This window comes from Staurois parvus, unplaced genomic scaffold (assembly GCF_062004578.1).
Source record: "Staurois parvus isolate SC_StPar_1 unplaced genomic scaffold, SC_StPar_1.0 ptg000439l, whole genome shotgun sequence".
NCBI lineage: Eukaryota > Metazoa > Chordata > Amphibia > Anura > Ranidae > Staurois > Staurois parvus.
In genome coordinates, this window is record NW_028318235.1 from 3,335,644 (window position 1) to 3,358,200 (window position 22,557).

General features: G+C 41.4%; 1 protein-coding gene across 16 annotated transcripts in view; it reads right to left on the minus strand.

Annotated features, from left to right (window-relative positions):
* Positions 1-22,557, minus strand: part of ADGRL3 (adhesion G protein-coupled receptor L3) — a 1,097,183-nt gene that overhangs the window by 625,183 nt on the left and 449,443 nt on the right. For all 16 annotated transcript variants that reach the window (XM_089687883.1, XM_089687880.1, XM_089687882.1 and 13 more), the window contains exon 8: positions 17,664-17,764. In XM_089687883.1, the coding sequence (XP_089544009.1) occupies positions 17,664-17,764 (101 nt within the window). The remainder of the gene's footprint in view (positions 1-17,663; positions 17,765-22,557) is intronic.

A 22,557-nucleotide genomic window follows, 5' to 3' on the forward strand; every position in this document is an offset into this window, starting at 1 on the left:
CCTGGAGATCATTGACAAGATCCTCACATGTAGATCTGGGATGATGCCACACTGTTCTCATGATCATTGGCACTCCACGAGGTGAGATCTTGCATGGTGCACCAGACCTAGAGAGACTGACAGTTGTTTTGTGTTTCTTCCATTTGTGAATGATTGCACCAACTGTTGTCACCTTCTAACCAAGCTGCTTGGCGATAGTTTGGTAGCCCAGTCCAGCCTTGTGTAGGTCTACAATCTTGTCCCTGGCATCCTTGGACAGCTCTTTGGTCTTTGCCATGGTGGAGAGTTTGGAATCTGGTTGTTTGATTGCTCCTGTGGACAGGTGTCTTTTATACAGGTAACAAAATTAGATTAGCAGCACTCCCTTTAAGAGACTGCTTCTAATCTCAGCTTGTTACCTGTTTTAAAAGACACCTGGTAGCCAGAAATCCTGCGGAATGATAGGGGATCAAATACTTATTTCCCTCATGAACATGCAAATCATTGCATAATTTGTTAGACATGCATTTCTTTTGAATTTTTTGTTGCTATTTTGTCTCTCAGTGTTACAATACACCTACCATTCGATATTTAGACTGATCATTTCTTTGTGAGTGGGCAAACATTCAAAATCAGCAGGGGATCAAATACTTATTTACTTCACTGTATATACAGTAACTAACAATGATAATCACAGAACGCTGGGAGGATATGAATGGTCTCTGAAGCGCTTAATATCAGTAATCAGTGGAGTTTTACACAATGATTGGCTCTACAATCAGACTTGGTGACACCTTCTTCTTACTCACAAATGCGTGTCAGTCCTGGGAATGCAGACATCTGGTTTGGGTGAGGTCATTCAGAAAGGAGGGGAAGTTTGGGATGATTTCATTTTGTGTAAATAGGAGGGTGTCAGTCCACAGGGGTGGGTAGTTACAGGGGTATGGAGATTTAAAGAAAAACAAAAAAAAACAAAAAACTACTTGTCCAAGGGAGTAAATCTGGGTCCCTGTCTACTTGTCACGGTCTGGGTCAGAGACCAGTTGCTATAGCAGTGTTAAGGCTTACCTGCTAAAAGCAGGATAGGTACACAGCCAGGTCACCCTGGGAAAGGACGCAGGCTCACCTGAGGTGCGGGGTCTAAGCACCAACCGGTTTTCACCAGAGCTCCTAATGGTGGAGATGGATTTGGCTGCGTGTTGGTACCAGGTTGCAGATCTCAGGATCACTCCACCAGAAAATGAGCAAGCCAGAAACCAGTAGCAGATCGAACAAGTTAAGGATCAAGAAGAAGCGGAGTCAGTTAACAAGCCAAGGGTCGGTCACAAACGGTAGTAGATGAGGATGAGGCAAAATCGTAGTCCAGGAACAAGCCAAAGGTCGGTAGCGAAGGTATAGACGGCAGCAGGAGAGACAAGCCGGATATTGGCTGGTGAAGGCACAATAATCTGGCAAAGAGGAAATGCAGAGGCATGGCTTTTATCAGGAATTTCATGGGAGGAGCAAGGGGTTCAAGACAAACAGGGCCAAGGCAGGATCATCCAAACAGTTGTCAAGGCAACTGTCCAGCATTCCACGTGGCTCAGCAAGAAGAAACATTGCTTCTCACTGCAGAAGGCCCAGGTTTGAACCCAGGCTCTGACAGTACTCCCCTCCTCACAGGACGTCCCCTAGACGTGTTAGGACCAGGCTTGTGGGGAAACCTCTGGTGGAATTCTCTTATTAATCTAGGAGCATGAACATTTTCCTCAGGCTCCCAAGAATTCTCCTCTTGCCCATATCCTTCCCATTGGACAAGATATTGCAATTTTCCTCTAAACAGTCAAGTCAAGAATCTTCTCCACCACATATTCTTATTCACTCTTTACCTCAACAGGTGGAAGAATTTCTTCCAGAGAAAGGATTTTTATGAAATGGTTGGAAAAATGATATATGAAAAACAGGGTGAATCTTCATACTGTCAGGAAGTTTTAAGTGAAAGGTGACTGGGTTGATCTGAGCAGAAATCTGGAAAGGTCCCACAAACTTTTGGCCCAACTTTGCAGATGGAACATGAACCTTCAGATTTTTGGTAGATAGCCAAACCTTGTCGCCCACATGAAAGGTAGGAAGTGATCTGCTATGACTGTCGGCAACCCTTTTATAACATTCATGAGCCTCCACCAAAGTCTCAATCAACTTCGCCTGATTCTCCTGCAATGTAGTTAATCTGTTGGCAACAGCAGGAATTTGAGTTGCGATAGGGAGATCAGGAATAAAAATTGGATGATACCCCGTATTGAGGAAAAAGGGGCTTTGGGAGGTGGAGCTATGTTTAGCATTGTTATACAGTTGCAAGAAAAAGTATGTGAACCCCTTGGGATTACGTGGAGTTTTGCATGAATTGGGCATAAAATGTGCTCTGAACGTCATCTAAGTCACAACAATAGAAGAACACAGTCTGCTGAACATAATACTACACAAACATTAGATGTTGCCATGGTTTAATTGCACATAACATGTAAACATTCACAGTGCAGGGAGGAAAAAGTATGTGAACCTTTGGACTTAACTGGTTGACCCTCCTTTGGCAGCAATAACCTCAACCAAACGTTTCCTGTAGTTGCGGATCAGACCTGCACAACGATCTGGAGTAATTTTGGACCACTCCTCTTCACAAAACTGTTTCAGTGTAACAATATTCTAGGGATGTCTGGTGTGAATCGCTCTCTTAAGGTCATGCCACAGCATTTCAATTGGGTTGTCAGGACTCTGACTGGGCCACTCCAGAAGGCGTATTCTGTGCTGTTGCAGCCATTGTTTTGTTGAATTACTTGTATGCTTTGGGTCATTGTCCTGTTGCATCACCCATCCTCTGTGGAGCTTCAGTTGGTGGACAGATGGTCGTACGTTTTCCTGCAAAATGTCTTGATAAACTCTGGAATTAATTTTCCCATCAATGACAACAATCCGTCCAGGCCCTGAGGCAGCAAAGCAGCCCCAAACCATGATGCTCGCTCCGCCATGTTTTACAATGGGGATGAGGTTTTGTTGTGGTGTGCTGTGCCTTTTTTTCTCCACACATAGTGTTGTGTGTTCTTCCCAAACAACTCAATCTTGGTTTCATCTGTCCACAGTATATTTTGCCAGTAGTGCTGTGGAACATCCAGGTGCTCTTTTGCAAACTTCAAACGTGCTGCAATATTCTTTTTGGACAGCAATGGCTTCCTCCGTGGTGTCCTCCCATGTACTCCATTCTTGTTTAATGTTTTCCTTATTGTAGATGTGTCAACAAAAATGTTAGCATGTGCCAGAGATTTCTGTAGGTCTTTAGCTGACACTCTGGGATTCTTCTGAACCTCATGCAGCATTCTGCGCTGTGCTCTTGCAGTCATTTTTACAGGACAACCATGCCTAGGAAGAGTAGCAACAGTGCTAAACTTTCTCCATTTGTAGACAGTCTGTCTTACTGTGGACACATGAACATCAAGGCTTTTGGAGATACTTTTGTAACCCTTTCCAGCTTCATGCAAGTCAACAATTCTTGATCGTAGGTCTTCTGAGAGCTCTTTTCTGCGAGGCATGGTTCACATCAGACAGTGCTTCTTGAAACCAGTAAACCCAAAATAGGTGTGTGTTTTTTAAGGGCAGGACAGCTGTCAGCAACACATCCAATATCACACTGATTGAAGTCAAGGTTGGCTCACTCCTGGCTCCAATTAGCTCTGGAAGAAGTCATATACTTTTTCCTCCCTGCACTGTGAATGTTTACATGTTATGTGCAATTAAACCATGGCAACATCTAATGTTTGTGTAGTATTATGTTCAGCAGACTGTTTTCTTCTATTGTTGTGACTTAGATGACAATCAGAGCACATTTTATGCCCAATTCATGCAAAACTCCACGAAATCCCAAGGGGTTCACATACTTTTTCTTGCAACTGTATATAAAAAGGAAAGAGTTCAGCAATGTGCAACAAAATTAAGGGGGATGGAGGACCTCGAGAATCAATTACATAAATTACAGTTAAACACTCTCAGAAGAGGTGCTTAAGAGGGGATATGATTACAATGAACAAATATACTAAAGATGACTTCAGTAAACGTAGGTTGCTGAAAAAAACAAGCTGTCATAATTTGAGGTTAGAAGAATGGAGGTTTACCTTTATATTGCAGAAAGGGTTCTTTACAGTTAGAGCAGTTAAAATGTGGCACTCTCTCCCCAAGGAGGAGGTATTAGCTGAAAGTGTACTAAGGGGTGCTTTGTGGCACCGATATTTGGATTGTAGTCCCTTTAATGGAAATGCTTTGTGTACTCAGGGGTCTCCCATGCTGCGTGAGGAATTGTGGGATAATCAAACATAAGGAGAGGACTGACTCGCAGTCTTCTCTGCATTAGAAATGGCTTATTTGGCACTTGGAATTTTGGAGGTTCAGTGATATTCTGGTGGGGAAAGAACCTCCACCCCCGACTAGGGGGACTTCGGTCTCTACAGTGTTAAGCAGCCTCCAGGAAGCAGCACATAAGACATGCAACTCCTAGTGCTGGGAGTGGTGGAGTAGTAGCTGTTGAGATGGATGTGTACTGCATGACTTGTTCTTTGTACTAAAGATAAGACTTTTGGATTGTTTTCTGAAGGTTTGTTTTGCTGCTGAAGGCTCTGTTTTGTTTGATTTAAAGAAAAATAAAGACTTCTGTTTAAAATCAACGGCTTTGCACATGATCCCAAGGTGCTAGACCTGTACTTTACACTTGATATGGACATCTTTAGCTGGATCAAGCAAATATCTCATATCAGAGTGCCTAGAGGGAAGGCCTGGAAAAAAACCCGGAAAACTTGGAAAAAAAATTTTTCCAAAGCCGTTTTTGTTTTTTCTGTAAAAAAATTAAAAGAGAAGTGTGAAATATGTTCTTTTAAAATGATATTATATCTATGACATTGTATTCAAACTATATAACATGAAGACCTTAATGAAAGATTTTATTTAAAGTTCTCTCAGCTGAAGACAACCAAATCCTGGAATACAATTCAAGTAACACTGTACTGTCCTCAGACAAGAGAAATCTGCATTTTGCCACTAGGGGGAACTGCAGGAGAAAGGTTCCAATTTAGTTTGCTTGTGGGCTCCATCTTGTACCTCTTACATTTGGGTGATTGTTGGGATACACTAGATGATAATTTCTTTCCTCCTCTCAGGCCTTAAAGAAGAACTCCAGGATAGGCAAACAAGCACCTATTAGTACTCCCCCTACACAAATACTAAACAGTTAATACATTTGTGAAATTCCTTTCCATTAAAAAGAAAAGTCTAACTGAATTTTCAGGAAGTCTTCATTGTCATTTTAAAAGATAACAGCATCTGCTCTGCCAAGGAGGAGGTGTAACAGCAGGGATTACATCATATCCCCTCTCAGAAAACTACACTTCCCATCAACCTCTGGGAATTGCAGTGAATGTGGGCGGGTACACTTGGCTAGTACATGTTGAATGTGTGCTCACCCACTTCAGTGTAAATCACGCTCCCTCATTCTCCAGCCACACTTTTCAGCACCACACAGCAGGTCAGTTAGCTGACAATCTTGTTTAATCAATGTTTAGTTCAGGTCAAGGTCCTACCTTTCCTCAGACCTTGTGCTGCTCCATGTGCTGGCATCCATCTTAGGTGTCTGCAAAGCATTGTGGGATCCTTTATGCTTTCAGCCCTCTGCGGCTCCTCCCCCAGGAGGTGGCAGCTTATCATATATAAGTCTGCTGTTTGTGGCTGTCCATTGCATTCGTGCCCTGTCTGTTGCACAACAGCAAGATCCTGTTTAGCTACTCATTGCTTTCCTGGATACCGACTCGGCTTTGGCTAAGACTCCTCCTGGCTCCTGATCCCGGCTCTGGCGACCACTCTTCCTGGCTCCTGATCCCGGCTCTGGCGACCATTCTTCCTGGCTCCTGATCCCGGCTCTGGTGACGATTCTTCCTGGCTCTTGACCCCGGCTTTGGCTACGATTTTCGATGTTGGACTTGCATAGACTCTTGTCTTATTTTTATATTAATAAACCTACCTTTAATTGCACCTCCTTGTGTGTCTGGCTCCTCGCTCCCTGACAGTTCATTCTATGAAGTCTACTTTATTTTGAATTCTCCCTCCTCTAGGTTTTCAGTTACTGGCTGTGGCTGCTCTCTGCAATCTCTCCCCCTCCAGCAACAACAGCAGATAAACTAATTGTTAAGATACTGTAGCCATACTACAGGGGATTAACTGAAACCTATCCCATGGGGTCACAGGGTCTGGAATTTAGGTGAAGTCTGCCTCCAGTGGGGTCACAGAAACAGGAAGTCTCCCTCCAGTGGTGTCAAAGAGACAGGAAGTGAGGGAAAGCCTCCCTCCAGTGGGGTCACAGAAATAGGATGTGAGGGGAAGTCTCCTTCTAGTGGTGTCACATGGACAGGAAGTGAGGGGAAGTCTCCCTCCGGTGGGGTCACAGAAATAGGATGTTAGGGGAAGTCTCCTTCCAGTGGTGTCACACAGACAGGAAGTGAGGTCTCCCTCCGGTGGGGTCACAGAAACAGGAAGTCTCCCTCCAGTGGTGTCACACAGACAGGAAGTGAGGTCTCCCTCCGGTGGGGTCACAGGGACAAGGTGTGAGGGGAAGTCTCCCTACAGTGGGTTCACAGAAACAGGAAGTGAGAAATCTCCCTTCAATGGTGTCACAGAAACAGGATGTCTCCCTTCAGTGGTGTCACAGAAACAGGATGTCTCCCTTCAGTGGTGTCACAGAAACAGGATGTCTCCCTCTGGTGTCACAGGAAGTGAGGGGAAGTCTTCCTTTCGGTGGGGTCGCAGAAACAGGAAATGAGAAGTCTCCCTCCTGTAAAGTCACAGGGACAGGCACTATTACACCAGTATGACAGGGGAAGAGGCAGTGTGACAGGCGGGGGGGGGCAGTGTGACAGGAGAGGGGAGCAGTGTTACAGGAGCGGGGGCATTGTGACGGGGGGCAATGTGATAGGTGAGGGGCAGTGTGACAGGCAGGAGGACACACCATATACTCAGGTGCCACTGAATGCCTGCTTCTCTTCCTCTCCCTCCCACAGGCATTCAGTGGCTGCAGGGACGAGAATGCAGAGTATGCCCCCTGCCACCCCTCTCATCCGGGTTGGTGGAACCGGAGCAGCTGTCAAAGACCAGCCAATGAGTGGATTGTTTAAGAAAGTGGGCAGAGCCCCAAAAACATAGTGGCCCACCCAGTCCCCATTTGATTGGCTGGCATTTGACAGCTGCTCCAGTCCCACCCACCCCTGATATCATCGCTCAGTTTTGACAGCTAGCTTTCTCCTGGCTCTCGCAAGCCAAACCATCTGCTGCAGAACTGACTGTGAACAGAGCACTGAGTCTGTGGTCAGTCCTCCTGTGTCCCAGCTGTTTCCTCCTCCAGCCAGTGCACCCTTTCAGTGATACCCAGGGGGGCTGTCATTTTTAGAACCTCACCTCCATGGGCAGTACAGACCGGTGGTCTCCGAGTCCTGTTCTGCACATTACAGTAAGCAGGGACAGCACAGTCCTGCTTCCTGTAGATAGAACTACAAATGGGAAGTGCCAAGAGCGGTGGCTGGTGAAATAGGAGGAATAGCAGTCACCGGTCTTACAAACAGGAAACCCCTGAGGATTAACGGTTTGATTTGAAAATGACAGGCTAATTTATGAATTAAGCTCACACCGACATATGATGGATTGTACCAGGCTAATTTTCCCACTGTCTTTCAGGAGCTGACTGAGCTATTGACCTCCTGGTCTCACTTTCCGCTTTCATGGTTCGGCAGAATAAATGCGATCCGTATGACCTATCTTCCTAAACTACTGTACTTATTTTGTGTTTTACCAATTCCAGTACCTTCGCATATTCTGCGTATCCACCAGCGAAAGCTTTTGTCCTTTATCTGGAGTTCTTCTCGTCCCAGAATTAGTAAACATATTTTATTTGCGCGAAAGAGTGAGGGTGGGTTATCTGTCCCAAATCTCCAGTCTTACTATCTGGCAGCCAATATTGCTCCTTTGGCTCATATCCATGCTTCTCATCATTTTCCCTTGTGGGCTGTTGTAGATATGATGGACTCCCATCCGATACTGCTCTCCTCCTTACCGTGGCTTCCTACTTCTTTACGTTTGTCTACTCTTAGCCCGACGTTGACGCTCTCGCTCCGTCTTTGGGATTCTATTAAGTATTCTGCTGGCCTTATTTCTGCCCACCTGCCGCTGTTACGTCTGTTGCATAACCCGCTATTCCCTCCAGGCCGGGATAATCCCAGGCAGTTTATCTGGTGGCAGACGCATGGGTTCTACGATGTACATTCGCTCTTAACTCCCACTCGAATACTTACTTTTGAAACTCTTCTTATAATATTCCCCTGGGGGAACACTTTGGATATCTTCAACTCCGTCACTTTGTCAATACACTAATACGCACGCATTCGGGATCCTATCGTTTGTCCCCTTTTGAAAGCCAGTGCAGACACAGACCCCATGCTCCGGGTTTGATTTCCCTGATTTACTCTTCTATTATTTCTTATAGGACTCCCCCGGTTCGTTCCTATCATCAGCGTTGGCAGTCTGAATTAGGGGGGTCTTTGGATCAACAGGATTGGCGGTCCATGACCCAAACATTATCTAAATGTTCTAGGAATGTCATTATTCTTGAGAATGCATACAAAATTCTTTACCGATGGTACTACACGCCTGCTCGTCTGGCCAGTTTCATCCCTACATATTCACCAGTTTGTTTTCGGGGATGCCAACAATTGGGTACCATGGCTCATATCTGGTGGACTTGTCCTAAAGTAAGCAGATTATGGATTAGGGTGTATGCCCTCCTCCGCACTATGTTTCACACAGATATTAAACATAACCCGTATGAAGCACTTCTACTTAAACCACTGGAGGGTCTTCTCCGCCCTGAATGGCAGCTGGCAACTCACTTATTTGTGGCTACTAAATTGACAATTGCGAGGGCTTGGAAGACCCTTCTTCTTAGCTTTGAGGCTGTCAAAAATCGGATGAATTTTATAATGGTTAATGAAAAACTGACGGCCATTTTGTTGGATACCCATCCCAAATTTCTGCGGATATGGCGTCCCTGGCTGGATATAGCTCAACCATCAAGATTCGACCAGTCCCTTCTGTCAATATGAGGATGGATTCTACTGTGATTCTCTTGGAGCCCCCTCCCCTCTTTTTTTTTTTTTCTCTCTCTCTTTCTCTTCTTTGTTCGTGTCTTTTCATTGAATGTTTCTTTCTATTCTTCTGTCTAATCTGTTCTTATGCATGTCCTAATAAATGGGCTTATTGTTTTATGTGATACATATGTACTGCTACTTATGCAACTTGGATTTTTTTTCATGAGCCCAAAGTTTAGTAATTCATGTTTTCTATCTGTAGATGTAGCAAAAACCCCTTTTAGAGTCTACAATTTCATTGACCTTCAAAGAATGTTAGTTGTCTCTTTCCTACCCCCTGATCGTCTTCTCCCTCAGGGCATTTTTTATTACGAGATAAAGCTCACATTTTTTCCAATATATGATTTATACTAGTGCTCAATTACATTGTACAATTTATTACTGTCGGTCATTACATCTGTCTGTCGTATGACTGTTCAACTTTGCTTACTCTACAATAAAATTCTTTGTAAAAGAAAATGATCAGGCTATATCAGAGCAACTATTGAGTTAACAAGAAGATAGATGTCATATTCAGTGAAAGTAGCAAATCAGCAACAAAGACATGTAAAGAAGTTTTTGCCCAGAGTTCTGCTTTAAAGCGTTACTAAAGCCAGGACCCTGCATTCAATATATCTGGTCTCTCACAGTACACACTACATGGAAATGCAATTATTTTATTAAATATAAACTGCTAAATACCTTTTATCATCATTAGTTAGAGCAGTTTTGTGACTTCTATCAGTGTCCAGCAGAGCACTGGTTAAAGCTCGTAGGAGGAGGACCCCTGACCCTCTGTCTGGACAGTGCTGATTGGCTCTGTGTTGATCACATGCACTCTCCCAAGAAAAAAAAACCTCTAGCAATACACACCAAACTGAGCATGTGCAGCTTGCTCCCAATGCTCTGTTCTATCAGGAGATGGACTGGGGGCAATAGAGGGGGAGGATCAGGGAGAACAGGATCAAATATATTTTTTACACAATGCGGATGATTACCCCTTAAGTTCCACAGTGAGTATAACAAGCATGCTTTACTGCATATACAGACTGATTTTACTGTTGTGGGTTTAGTAACACTTTAATTGACAGGTGATAAGGTAAATTTGACAAATTAGTTTATTCTCATAACCTTTAAAACATCCTATTAATGTTCTCTACCATTACAGCATAATATTTACCTGTAGGCTGGTCAGTAAAGTGGTTTTTCATTTCCTCCTCTCAGAAAAAATGGTGAGACTAACATTTAGAGCAGTGTTTCTCAACTGGGGTTCCACAAGAGGTCCCTAGGGGTTCTGCTACAATCTGCCTGTCCATCACAAGCAGATGGGTAGATTGCATCCCCACATAGCTAACAGTCAAGCTGCAGAGCCGCAGAGGAAAATAACTTGCATCACTGTCCTGCACCATTCTCAGCTGGCCCTGGACCTATTGTACTGTGCTGTGCTCTCCTGTCCCCCTATAGTGTTCAACACTACTCCCCCCATACCGTTCTCTCCTGACCCTCCTGCCCTATTCTCTCCTGGCCGCCCTGTATTGTGACGTGCTCTTCTGGCATCCCTATACTGTTCCATCCTGCTCCCCCCCCCCGGTACAGTTCCTGGCCTTCCTGTACATTTCTCTCCTGGCCTTCCTGTACAGTTTTCCTCTGCCCCCCCCCCCCCCGTACTGTTCTGTGAAATTATTTTGGGGGTTCCCCGAGATCTCAGACTTTTTGTCAGGGGTTCCTCAAAGGTAAATAGATCAAAACTGCAGTTTGCAGTGTAACAAAAGTAATCTCAATTTCTAAGACTACTCCACCCGGAATTTATTAAAATTTTTCCAAAAATTTCCTTTTTCTGGGAAAAAAAACTGCAAAAAAATGTGTTTTTCCCATGGCTTCAAAATTTCTGAGGATTTTGCATCTCTAACCTCAACAGCCTAGTGTTTTGGGGGAAACAGCAATCAGATGTGTTACACAAACAGTATATGCAGTATGCTCTATTGTTTTCCCTGAGCTGCTGCCAGAAGTGTCTGAATACTCCTCTTTGTTGTTCTCCACAGGCATAAATACATTTTTTAAATCTGATCATTCTTATATATAGAATTGCCATAGAAATGTGATGCCCGAGGGAGTTTGGATTATGCCTACATATCTTAATGGCCTCCAAGGGCACCTCAAAACCAATAGGAGTCCTGTATACCTACAGGTACACAACAAATTATAGAAAGAGTATGACTCTCTTCACTCAACCCTTGCTTGCAGCCAAGAATCAAAACTGGCTACACGCATTTTTTAAAGCTTACGTTTAGAAAGCCTCAGCATCTTTAGACGTATGGTGTATACCTTAAAAAGTTTTAATCAGCACTGTGGGCACACATTCTATTCCTCTTCCCCCATAATTTCTTCAGCTGCTTTTGGCAACAAATCATTTTGACATCTAGGACTTGCTCTTTTACACAGTAGCTGTGCCTGAACATTGGTCTTTATGATGGCAGTTAAAGCAACCCAACTAGTGAAAAAAAGATTTTTCAACTTAAAATAATCTTTATCTTGTTCAATGAGGGACACAGGAATACAGTAATTATTAGACATTTGGATTATACTGCCACCATAAGGAGGTTTGGATAATGGCAAACTAAAAATGTTAAGCAAGTCCCCATACAACCCTGTCTCCAACCATCATGCCTCAGTTTTATCTCCCATCAAGGGACACAGGAATATTGTAATTCTTGGACATTTGGAAGTCCAAAAATAAATGAGGGGTGGGCAACAGCTACTAAGAGATCCAGTGGATATGGCTCTTACCATATGAGCATGTGAAAGAAGCAATGGGGTTGATTGACTAAAACTGTTAAGTGCAAAGTTTGGTACAGCTGTGCATGGTAGCCAATCAGTTTCTAACGTCATCTTGTTCAATTAAGCTTTGACAATATAACCTGGAAGCTCATTGTTTTCTATGCAGAGCTGCACCATATTTTGCACTCTAATTTAGCAAATCAACCACAATGCCTGAACAAGGACTAGATGAAAAAGGAGGAGCTAAATATGTAATTGCTACAATCGAGGCATTAAGAATTAACCTAGTAGTCCACAGCAGGGCAGGTAGCAACATTATTTGAAAACTGCTACCTGAAACAATTATGAATCTCAACAATAGTATGAAGGACAACCAATTATCCACCAAAACAAGTGGAAAAACAACCACGTGAACAAGAGGAGAAGGAAGGACCAACCAACAGCTAAGGTGGGTTAGACAAAGTATGCCCCAACCAAAAATAGTGAATAGCTGGAGGTTAAAGTAGAACACTCATAATCCTAGATCTCAGGGAAAAGGGGGATATGACAACCCTCTCAGCTGCAATCTAAAGGAAGAGAGGAAGGAGATCTTCAAAGTGAAAAGAAGGATAGAATACTAAGCCCCTTTTAAGGAAGGGTGGCGAAATCCACACACCTATATAACAGAGAATGCTGTGTGAGGATATATTGTAACACAAACAAATCCTCAGGATAGGAAGGATGAGAGGAAGATCTTTCAGCTCACACCTAGAGATGATTCAGAGGTGCAATAACCTCAATACAACCTGTCTAATTATAAATGTGAATAATTAAGTCTGATAAAAAGAACCAAGATGATCTTTCTTCCCATAAATAGGTCCCATAAGGATCTCCATACTTACAATTTCCCATTAAGGGGAATCTTCAGCTAGGTAACAGAGTGCTGTGTCTGCTGACTTTTCAGGAAAGTACAGAACTAACAACATGGAGATTTCCTTGCAAGGAAGAAAAAAGGTTGCATTTGTGCTCAGAACCCTCATTGTATAAAGGTTGGGAAAATTAGATGCAGGGGTCCAGAAGGAAGACTGAGTTCGGGATGAAAATAGTGCAAACACTTATGACACTAATGACACTGCCAAAACAGCCCATCATAAGGAGGCAAATACAAGTCAGTTACGGGCAAGGAATTACATTTTTTCCAAAGATGTGGGTATTTACACACTCAAATAGAGTTAGAGAATTCAGAATAAAATACTGATCCCCACAGAAATCCCCCTACCATTTTAGAGAGCTGTCTGTTCCATCAATGGACAACATGATATAGTTCCCAATCAATTCCACAAATTCTAAAAGGAGTAATTGGGATAGCATAAAGAGGAGGTGACACTTGGTATACTGGGAACTGCCAGAATCTAAGAATTTGTTCAGCAAGGATCTGCTAAGCTTTCCAGAATAGGGGAGATAGAAGAAAAAGTGCATTAGGGCAGACCTGCAATTTTTAATCAAGCCATGTTCAGGTCTGGTTTCCAAAGCTATTGCTGAGGATGTGCTGAGAAAATATATTCCAGATTTTACTGAGCAGAGCTAAGTTAAGGAAAAACTGTCCAACCTCCTGGGACCCTAGCAAAAAACTGTATGATGATTGCAGATGGATTATATAGGGGTTGACTTAGTATTTTTAGGTTTGCCAGTGTCCAAACCTCCCAAAGTGGCAATATAATCCAAATGTTCAAGAATCACTATATTCCCATGTCCTTCAAGAGACGATAACAAATCCTTTTTTTCAATAAAATAAAATGTGTTCTTATGTAATGCCTCATTATACATTAGTTAACCTTATTAAGCCCTAATTAACGCCTTTCTCACCTTAGTTATTTTTTTTCCTCCTGACTTTTTATTTTTTTTTAACTTGCCAGACAGCCCTGACAGTCAGGTGAATGACATTACTTTCTCTGTAATAGTTACAGTTGTGTGTTAGGTGTCATCTCCCCAATCCAAGCCCAATAGCTGGACAGTGGATTTGGGATTACAAGAGGCTTTTATATATAGTTAGTCTGGCTGAAAAAAGACAAAAGTCCATCCAGTTCAGCCATAGAAAAAAAAATAATAATAATATTTGAAAAAATAAAATATTTGATTATTTGTTTTTATTCACTTTCTTTAACGTTTTAGGTGTTACAAATTAAAAAAAAGCATCAAAACAGGGCAAAAGGCCTTTATTTCATTTGGAAATTACTTTGCAATGGATTGTACCAGAACTGAAATTTTTGTGTCATTATGAAATAGACAAATTGTATACTTTTATAAACAGTTAATGCTAGTTATTTTAAAAATTGCTTGCCCTGAAAAAAGGAATAATATATGTATTACCTCATCATCTTAACTCCTTCCCGCCGCCCATACACATACAGTACGTATATGCGGCCTCTTGGCTTTAAGGCCCACTTGCCGACAGGCAATATATATATGTACCTAAAGATAAACAAAACTGTGCTGAGAGTGTGTGCCATGAGCGCTCCCGACACAGTTACCGGGGGCTAATGAAAAGCTCTCAATCTCTACTTTCTGATCATGAGACCACTGTGACAGCCAATCAAGGCAGTCACATGATCTGAAACCCCTTCAAGGGCTGGGAGGCTCTGCGCGAAGGGGTTAAAGAGGAGCTCCAGTCTCCACCAGGAAAATTAAGTCAACAGCTACAAATACTGTAGCTGCTGACTTTTATTATAAGAACATTTACATATCCAAGGATCCAGCTTGGTCCTCACCCGAGACAATTCTTCAATGGGCTTTGGGTCTAGGCGCCTTGCAGTTTCACAGCTGATTCCCTCACATTGCCACACATGCGCAAACTGAAAGCTTCAGGAGAAGGAGGAGGGGCCCAAGTTTCCACTCAGCAATCTGAGCAGCAGTGTGAGTGGATACCTGTCAAAACTAGGTACCCGCTCCCCCACCCCCAAAAAAAGTGCCAATAATTAAAAGGAATGGGGGGATGCAAAGAAGCAGAACTTTCAGAAGGAATGCATATTCTGATTCACTCATACTGTGTCTCCTTCTAGTAACATCCAGGAGACTGGATTTAAAATCCTTTCCAAATGGTACAGGGTTCTTTTGACCCTCCACAAAATTTTCCCTCAAACTTTCCCATGTGTTGGGGGTGCCTTAAACAGAAGGGTTCTTTCCTGCACATTTTCTGGAACTGCACCTTTCTGGACACAAGTTTGGAACTTGGTCTTCAGGCATACTGATGTTCGGCTTGGTGAAGACCCAATGGCCTACCTTTTTCACCTGGCAACCCTTTCATCCAAATGATACAAAAGCTTTCTCCTGATACACATCCTTAACACAGCTCCCCCCTCCCATGAGTGTCTGGTTACACAAAATAAAATATGTGTACAACCGAAGACATCCTAGCTTCCCGTAAGCAAAAGGAGGAATAGCTTAATAAAACTTGATTTTTTTGGACTGATTACACCTTTTCAGTAACATAGGGCACAGGTTACTCCTGATGGAGTTTGCTTGTGTCAGCTTGTTACTAAGGGGGTATCATCTTTTACTCCTTTTGTTGGGCTGGAGGTTCCAACAGGTGTCTGGCTAGATTCTACGGCTGCTCTGGTCTTTTCTTTGTTCTTTTTTTTCTATCCTTTCCCCCTTCCTTTTTTTTCCTTTTCCTATTTTTGAAATAGGGACACACCTCAGTAGGGGGATGTTATAATTGTTCAAACATGGGAGCACATGGGAGCAGAAGATATGTGAAGTGATACGTAGCACAACTTAGTTTTTGGAAGTTAAGGTTCTCTTACTTATTCCCATGTCAGACAATCAGGTGTTGCCATGACCTTGTTTTGTCTTTGCTTTATTTTTTCCTTTTTGACTTGCTCTAAAGAGGGACCTTGAGACAACAGATCTGGACTGTTTGAAGAGGTCAAGGGTCATTCTCTAGAACAGCTATCAATAAATGATGGACCGCTGTCCAGATGTGGACCGAGTCAATGTACCTCCCGGACCCGCGGTCGGTCGCGCCATTTAGGAGCCAGTTCTTCCCCCAGAGCTGCCGCTAGCACTGTCTTCTTTGCAAAACTGACATAGGGAAGCAGTACAGCAACGGATGGAGGGCGGTAGCTGGCCCAGTTAACTGACTAATTTCTAGGACTGCCCTATATCATAGCAACCAATCAGTTAACTGGGGGAGCTCCCGCCCTCTGTCCATCACTGTTGCTGCCCTTCCGATGTTAGCTCTAGACCTTCTGTGCATTCTGCCCTCTGCAATGTAAGGTTGGACAGGGAAGTGGGGTCTGTCACTACTATAAAGTACGGGGGAAGCCGGGGATGATGTGAAGGCCAGAACTTTAATATGGGGTCAGACAATAGAAATGCCACTCACAAAAAAAGTGCCTTTTCTTGGCCAGGAAGGCACACTGTTTTTGTAAGTGGCATTTCTATTGTTTGACCCCATATTAAAGTTCTATAGAGTTTTACACTATGGGATGTCTGGTTTTGTTTTAATTTATGCTGAAAATATGAAATACTGCCTGTGGAGGAGAGGAGTTTTCTAATATTGATACAGTCCTAGTGGAAGGTTAGCGGTTACTACCAGCAACCACGGTTAAGAGGGTGAAGGAATATCGGCCATCAGGACCATATTGCATACTGGGATAGTCCCAAAAGTGAGTGTGACTTACCTAGAGATAGGTGGTCATGAAATGACAGTGAGTTTACATCTATGTGGGGCATCAGTGTGAACACAGTGAAGTACTTGTCATTCTAGTATGGAGGTTCACCATTAAAGACACAGCACCATTGCACTAATTATTCACATGTTGGGACTGAATACTAATATTGTATTTGAATTTTGTTCATTGTTATCACTTTAAATTGCACATTAGATGTAGTTTATCTGTGACCTTAGTGCGGTTCATTTTTAAATATTTAAGATTTTGTGTATAGGAATTCACAATTAGGACTGCTGCTATATAGGTATCATAGATATATAGTATAATTTTCATACATTTTATTTTTTTTTTCCTAAGCTCAACAGCACCCCTTTTCTTTCAATACATTGTAAAAGTTATTCCTGTAGCTTCCCAGAATAGGAGCTGCACTTGCTCATATGATGTTTGACAGTCGGAATGGCAAGACTGTGGGGTATAGAGATGTACAACGCACAAAGCCACCCAAGATAAATAAGAAGTCCCACTCAGATGGGAAACTTGAGCCAAAACTGATGTGGTGTAAATATATCCAGGGAGCCGCAAAACCAACAGCTGCAAATGCATGTCTTCCACCTCCCCAAATCTTTCAAGGATTGACCCAATGCCCACCACTATTGAGTGACCCTGGACTAGTAACCAAATCTTCCACCACCAAATACTTTAATGTCTAGGCACTCAAACCCCTGGCTTCTTTACATCTGTTTATCTGATCTATGAAGACAGATTTAAAATGTGCCAGGGGGTTTGGACTTCAGGGGAAGATAAGTGGTAGAATAACTGACCCAATGTACAGTACAATTACAAACTATACACAGTACAATTACAAACTATACACAGAAATATATCTTTACATTTAGGTGAGCTCTTTTAAATTTGACTCAAGAGGCTATGCTAGAAAGTGAGATCTTGCTACAGTTAGCTGTAGTGTAAACTATATTCCAATACAGCTGGAGTCTTGCTTTAGGCTTCAAACAGATGTGTCTCTACACTTTTTTTTTAAATCTCACATATAACTCATTTAGAAAAAGTTCACCTTCTGCCCAATATGACTGATCCATGGGGATGAGCAGTTGCTTAAGTCAGGTCCTTTTGTACTCCATACTCCTTCCGAACTGCAAGTATATGTTGCCACACCTTTAAGAAAAAGAACAAGTTGCATAAATTAGCTAAAATAATCAAAGAAATATATTATAATCTGCCAAGAAAAATAGTATTTTATCTTATGGTAATAGAACAATTTTCAGCGGTCATTTTCAATACACATTAGATTAGAAACTGAATGCTTTTACTAGTTTTGTTACTAGTAAAGGATGTATTCTGTATTTCTTCCAGTTTTCTTTATACTGAGATGTCCTACTCATATAGGGCTTGGGCTTAAAAAGTTTACATATATGATATATTACATTAAATTGTTTAAAACTAAATGCGTATTTTTATTTGAAATAACTGAAATTGTTTTCTAGGAAATTCAAGTGAGTGACCTAAGGTCATATTTGTGACTACTGTTACAGATACCGCCTTCTACATAGCTGTTACCACTATCTGCATAAAGTTTATATTTATTATATATTATAATTTTCCCATATTTTCATGGGTATTCTATAGGTGCTCCAGATTCCTCCCACAATGCTACAACAAAATTGACCCTGGGGTATTTTTCTGTATAACTAAATTAAAGGCCTTAAGTTATAAATTCTTTTGGTGACATGGGCTATTGTGAATAATCTTAATAAAGCCCTGCAGAGAACATGATAGGGCCAAAAGCTGGACATAAATGCCCAGTGGCTAATTAAAGGCTGTTAGGGCTGGAAAGCAGTATTTTTTTATCGCGTTGAGTGCTGCACAATAAAAAGCAAATCAAAAGTGTAATGTATTAATATCATCATCACATGATTTCTTGTAAGCACAGGCAGTAGGATAAAGTTGGAAGATGTGTTACACAATTTAGCATTGCTACAATTTATTATCTGAAACAAATTTGGAATTCTTCGTTTAAAATGATCAACTATTCTATTTTTAACTGTGAAACCTTGTTTAGTATTTCTTACAATTTCTCTGATATAATTTGCTTCCAGCAATACTGTTTTTAGCTATCTTTATTTCTTTCTGCATTTAGTGTGCATTTAGTGTGTACCATGCTCCTCTGTTATTTTTCTATTGTCTACATGGTCATGCTATCTAGCTGATGTCTGGAAGCTAACCCTTTAGAGCCTGCATAAGGGTTGTTAAAGAAAACTACAGATAACAGCAGGTAAATCGTTATACTCTGCTTTTATCCACTGATATAAGAGAAAGGGAGCACTCAAATTCTCATTTATTTCTTTACATGGTATAAACGGTTTCCCTCCTGCTGCACCGGACAGATATGTTATGTTAGACTTTCTTAAAATTATGTTGGTGGTCAAGCAAATAATTTGCAGTGTCCCAAGCAGTCATGATGGCTAGCATTGCTTGCTGAGCTTTTTGAGGACATATATACAGCAAGGTTAATTTGAAGGATCTATATAATTATATTGATGTTTGCATGTGTTGCAGTTTTTCTCTAATTATGTCCAAAAGTAATCTACATTTACCATGATACTCATGTTTTCATACAGTTTATACAACGTGAAATAAGAAGGTCAACAGAGTTAAAAAAAACATGTGACTGCCACGATTCTGCCATGGTCTTTCAAGTGATAAAACAACTACTGAAGCATAAGGCAGTTTACTATATTCTCTAATTTTGTAGAGTATCTAGTTCAGTCACTAACAATGTAGAGTCCTGGGAAATGTAACATTTTTCACACACACAAAAATTATTTAAAACTCTCAAACAAATATGTGTATATTTTCTGAAGAAAGGTGCCCTTTATAAAAAGAATGGTGATAGTTGCAAATTTTCTGTGTTGCACAATATTTGTACACCTGTTTGTCAAATGCATATTTCAGTAACAAATGTTGCATAAAAACACAATATCATACCCAATTTTTGGGAAGATACAAAATTTGTGGTTGCAGTAAATAGATGCCAATCATGTCAAGCCTTAAAATTTGCATGCACTCATGAAATGGTGATAAACAATGGTATCCATAATCGTCCATAAGTGATGCTTTTAAAGTCCTTGCTGACTATTAGTTTACAGTTAACAGTGAATAATGACCCTTACATTATTGCTCTCACAATAACTGTGATACGTCACACGGGTGGTGCTATTGCAGTTTACATACATGTGTGCACATGTATTCACTTGTTTGCATTCACATGTTTTATTCACAAAATATAACTTACATTTTATAACACTGTTCTAAAACATTTTTTTCACTTAATTTTATTGCTACTACAAGTCGGCCCCACTATAAATACCATAAAAGTGATTGGGTGGTTTTAGAGCTGTCCGATCACTTAACTGGAAAACCAGGACCTTGTTTTAACTACTTGTGCTTGTTTTAAACATTCAAAGTCCCTGATATATATTTATTTTATATGGAAAAGTGGTTCTTTTTGTGAGCTGGTGATATTCAATAATGTAAAAGTGGTCGGAGCAGCTATACAGCTGCAAGATCAATTTTACATGTGGTGTACGGTGGTACCCGCCTCCCCCTCCTCCTTCTGCTGCTGCATTCCTGGGCTCTCCCGTTGCACTTGGAAGCCCAGGACTGAAATGGTCGTTGGGGGAAGATCCAGTCCCCAGTCATCTCTATGGTGTATAAAACTGGAAGTGATAAGGATTTTGTCACTTTCGGTTTCAATTTGTTGTTTACAAGCTGTTACAGGCTTGTAATGGATCTGATCACACCCGATCTTAGTTTGATCAGAAGCTTTTGAGAGCAGAGGGGAAATCATGGGTTTAATACTCCAGATCTCTCACTAAAGAGTGCCTGTCACTACCCAAGCTATTACAAGGGCTGGTGTTCATCTCTTGTGATAGCAATGAAGTTGATAACAAATTTAAAGAGACAGCATAAAAATTTTTTTTTAATTAAAATATAATAAAATGTAAAAAAATGTAATGTGCCCCCACCTCCCCACCCCGGTGCTTATGTGCAAATGTGAACATATACTTAGGTCTGAGGATGAGGATGAGGATGAAGAAGAAGAAGAAGAAGAAGAAGTAGGATGAAAATAAGAATAATTCCAAGCCGGCAAAAAGTGTATCTGCAGAGCTCCTCTAAGTGTATCTGCAGAATAGAGGAGCTCTGCAGATACACTTTTTGCCGGCTTGGAATTATTCTTATTTTCATCCTACTTCTTCTTCTTCATCCTCATCCTCAGAATAAGAAGAAGAGGATGAGGATGAGGATGAAGAAGAAGAAGAAGAAGAAGTAGGATGAAAATAAGATTAATTCCAAGCCGGCAAAAAGTGTATCTGCAGAGCTCCTCTAAGTGTACCTGCAGAATAGAGGAGCTCTGCAGATACACTTTTTGCCGGCTTGGAATTATTCTTATTTTCAACCTACTTCTTCTTCTTCTTCATCCTCATCCTCAGAAGAAGAAGAAGAGGATGAGGATGAAGAGGAAGAAGAAGAAGAAGTAGGATGAAAATAAGAATAATTCCAAACCGGCAAAAAGTGTATCTGCAGAGTTCCTCTATTTCTGACAGTTCTCTGACAGCTCCTTCACATGTACAGCGGTTGAAACATCTGTTTCCGAATAAAAACATCTGTATCCTAAATGGAAACAAATAGATACAATGTTTCAACCGCTGTACATGTGAAGGAACTGTCAGAGAACTGTCAGAAATAGCGGAGCTCTCTGCAGGGACACTTTTGCCGGCTGATCGGGAAAAATCCGATTCGCGCACCCGAAGTAGGCAAATATTCGGATTCGACGCAAATCGAATTTTTCCTGAAATTCGTATCGAATTCCACTTCGCCTGGTTCGATTCGCTCATCTCTATTTATAATGTAGAGGTGCCAAGGTTTCACCTTCATTGGCCAACATGTACATGGGCTGCTGGGAGCTTTTCTTGTTCTCACATTTTAACCCATATGCAGGTGATGTCATATGTTTTGAGGTGAACACAAATAAATAACAAACATTATTTAAAAAGTATCAACCCGTATTATCTGCAGACAAAGATCTTTCACCAGTTCGCTCCAGCTGATGTAGGTTCTCCAGTGGATGTGGGTTCTCCAGCTGGCATTCCAATACCATAGGGAGTATATTATCTCACAATTTATTTCAGTTTAAACCTTTTAAAATTAACCTGACTTAATATTAAAGGCTCCTCCAGATGCACTATGAACATCTGTTCTTATTGTGATAAACATAATAAATGTAGCACCTACAGGCAGGGAATACCCAATTCGAGATTTTATCAATTGTGGCTCTAAAAATGTTGTATATGTATGTAGTAGAGGGCACTGCAGTATGTAGGTCAGACCTCTCTGAGTGAGGATTGGAGAGCATTACAATAGAGCCACCAAAAATCCATTTACAGTCTCAAAGCACTTTAGGGATGCGCATGCTGGTAATATGATCTTTTTCACAGTCAATGGCATTGAAAGGGTTAAATAATCCCCACAAGGAGGAGATATCCACCACAAACTACTGACAAGAGAGGTTTGGTGGATTTTTACATTAGGAACTAGAATTCCCTCAGGTCTCAATCACAGATGGGATGTACTGTAGATCTTTTCCTCAAATAAATGTTCTTTTCTTTTAGTAGCTCCCTGCCTTCTTTTTACTAGCTCCCTGCTTTTTTGTTCTTTTTGCTTTGTAGTTTATTTAAATGAAACCATTTTTGTGTGTGCTTCTCACTGGGATCATTATTGTTTTATTTTTCATCTTTATATATAATTGTTTGTTTTTCATTTTTTTTTTTTAAGATATGGTTTGGTTGCTCGCTGATCTCAGTGACAGGAATTTTGAACTTCCAAGGATTCCATCACATAACATATGCTCTGCTGTTTGGAATGTAATGTATGCTTTCTCTGTTGGTTAT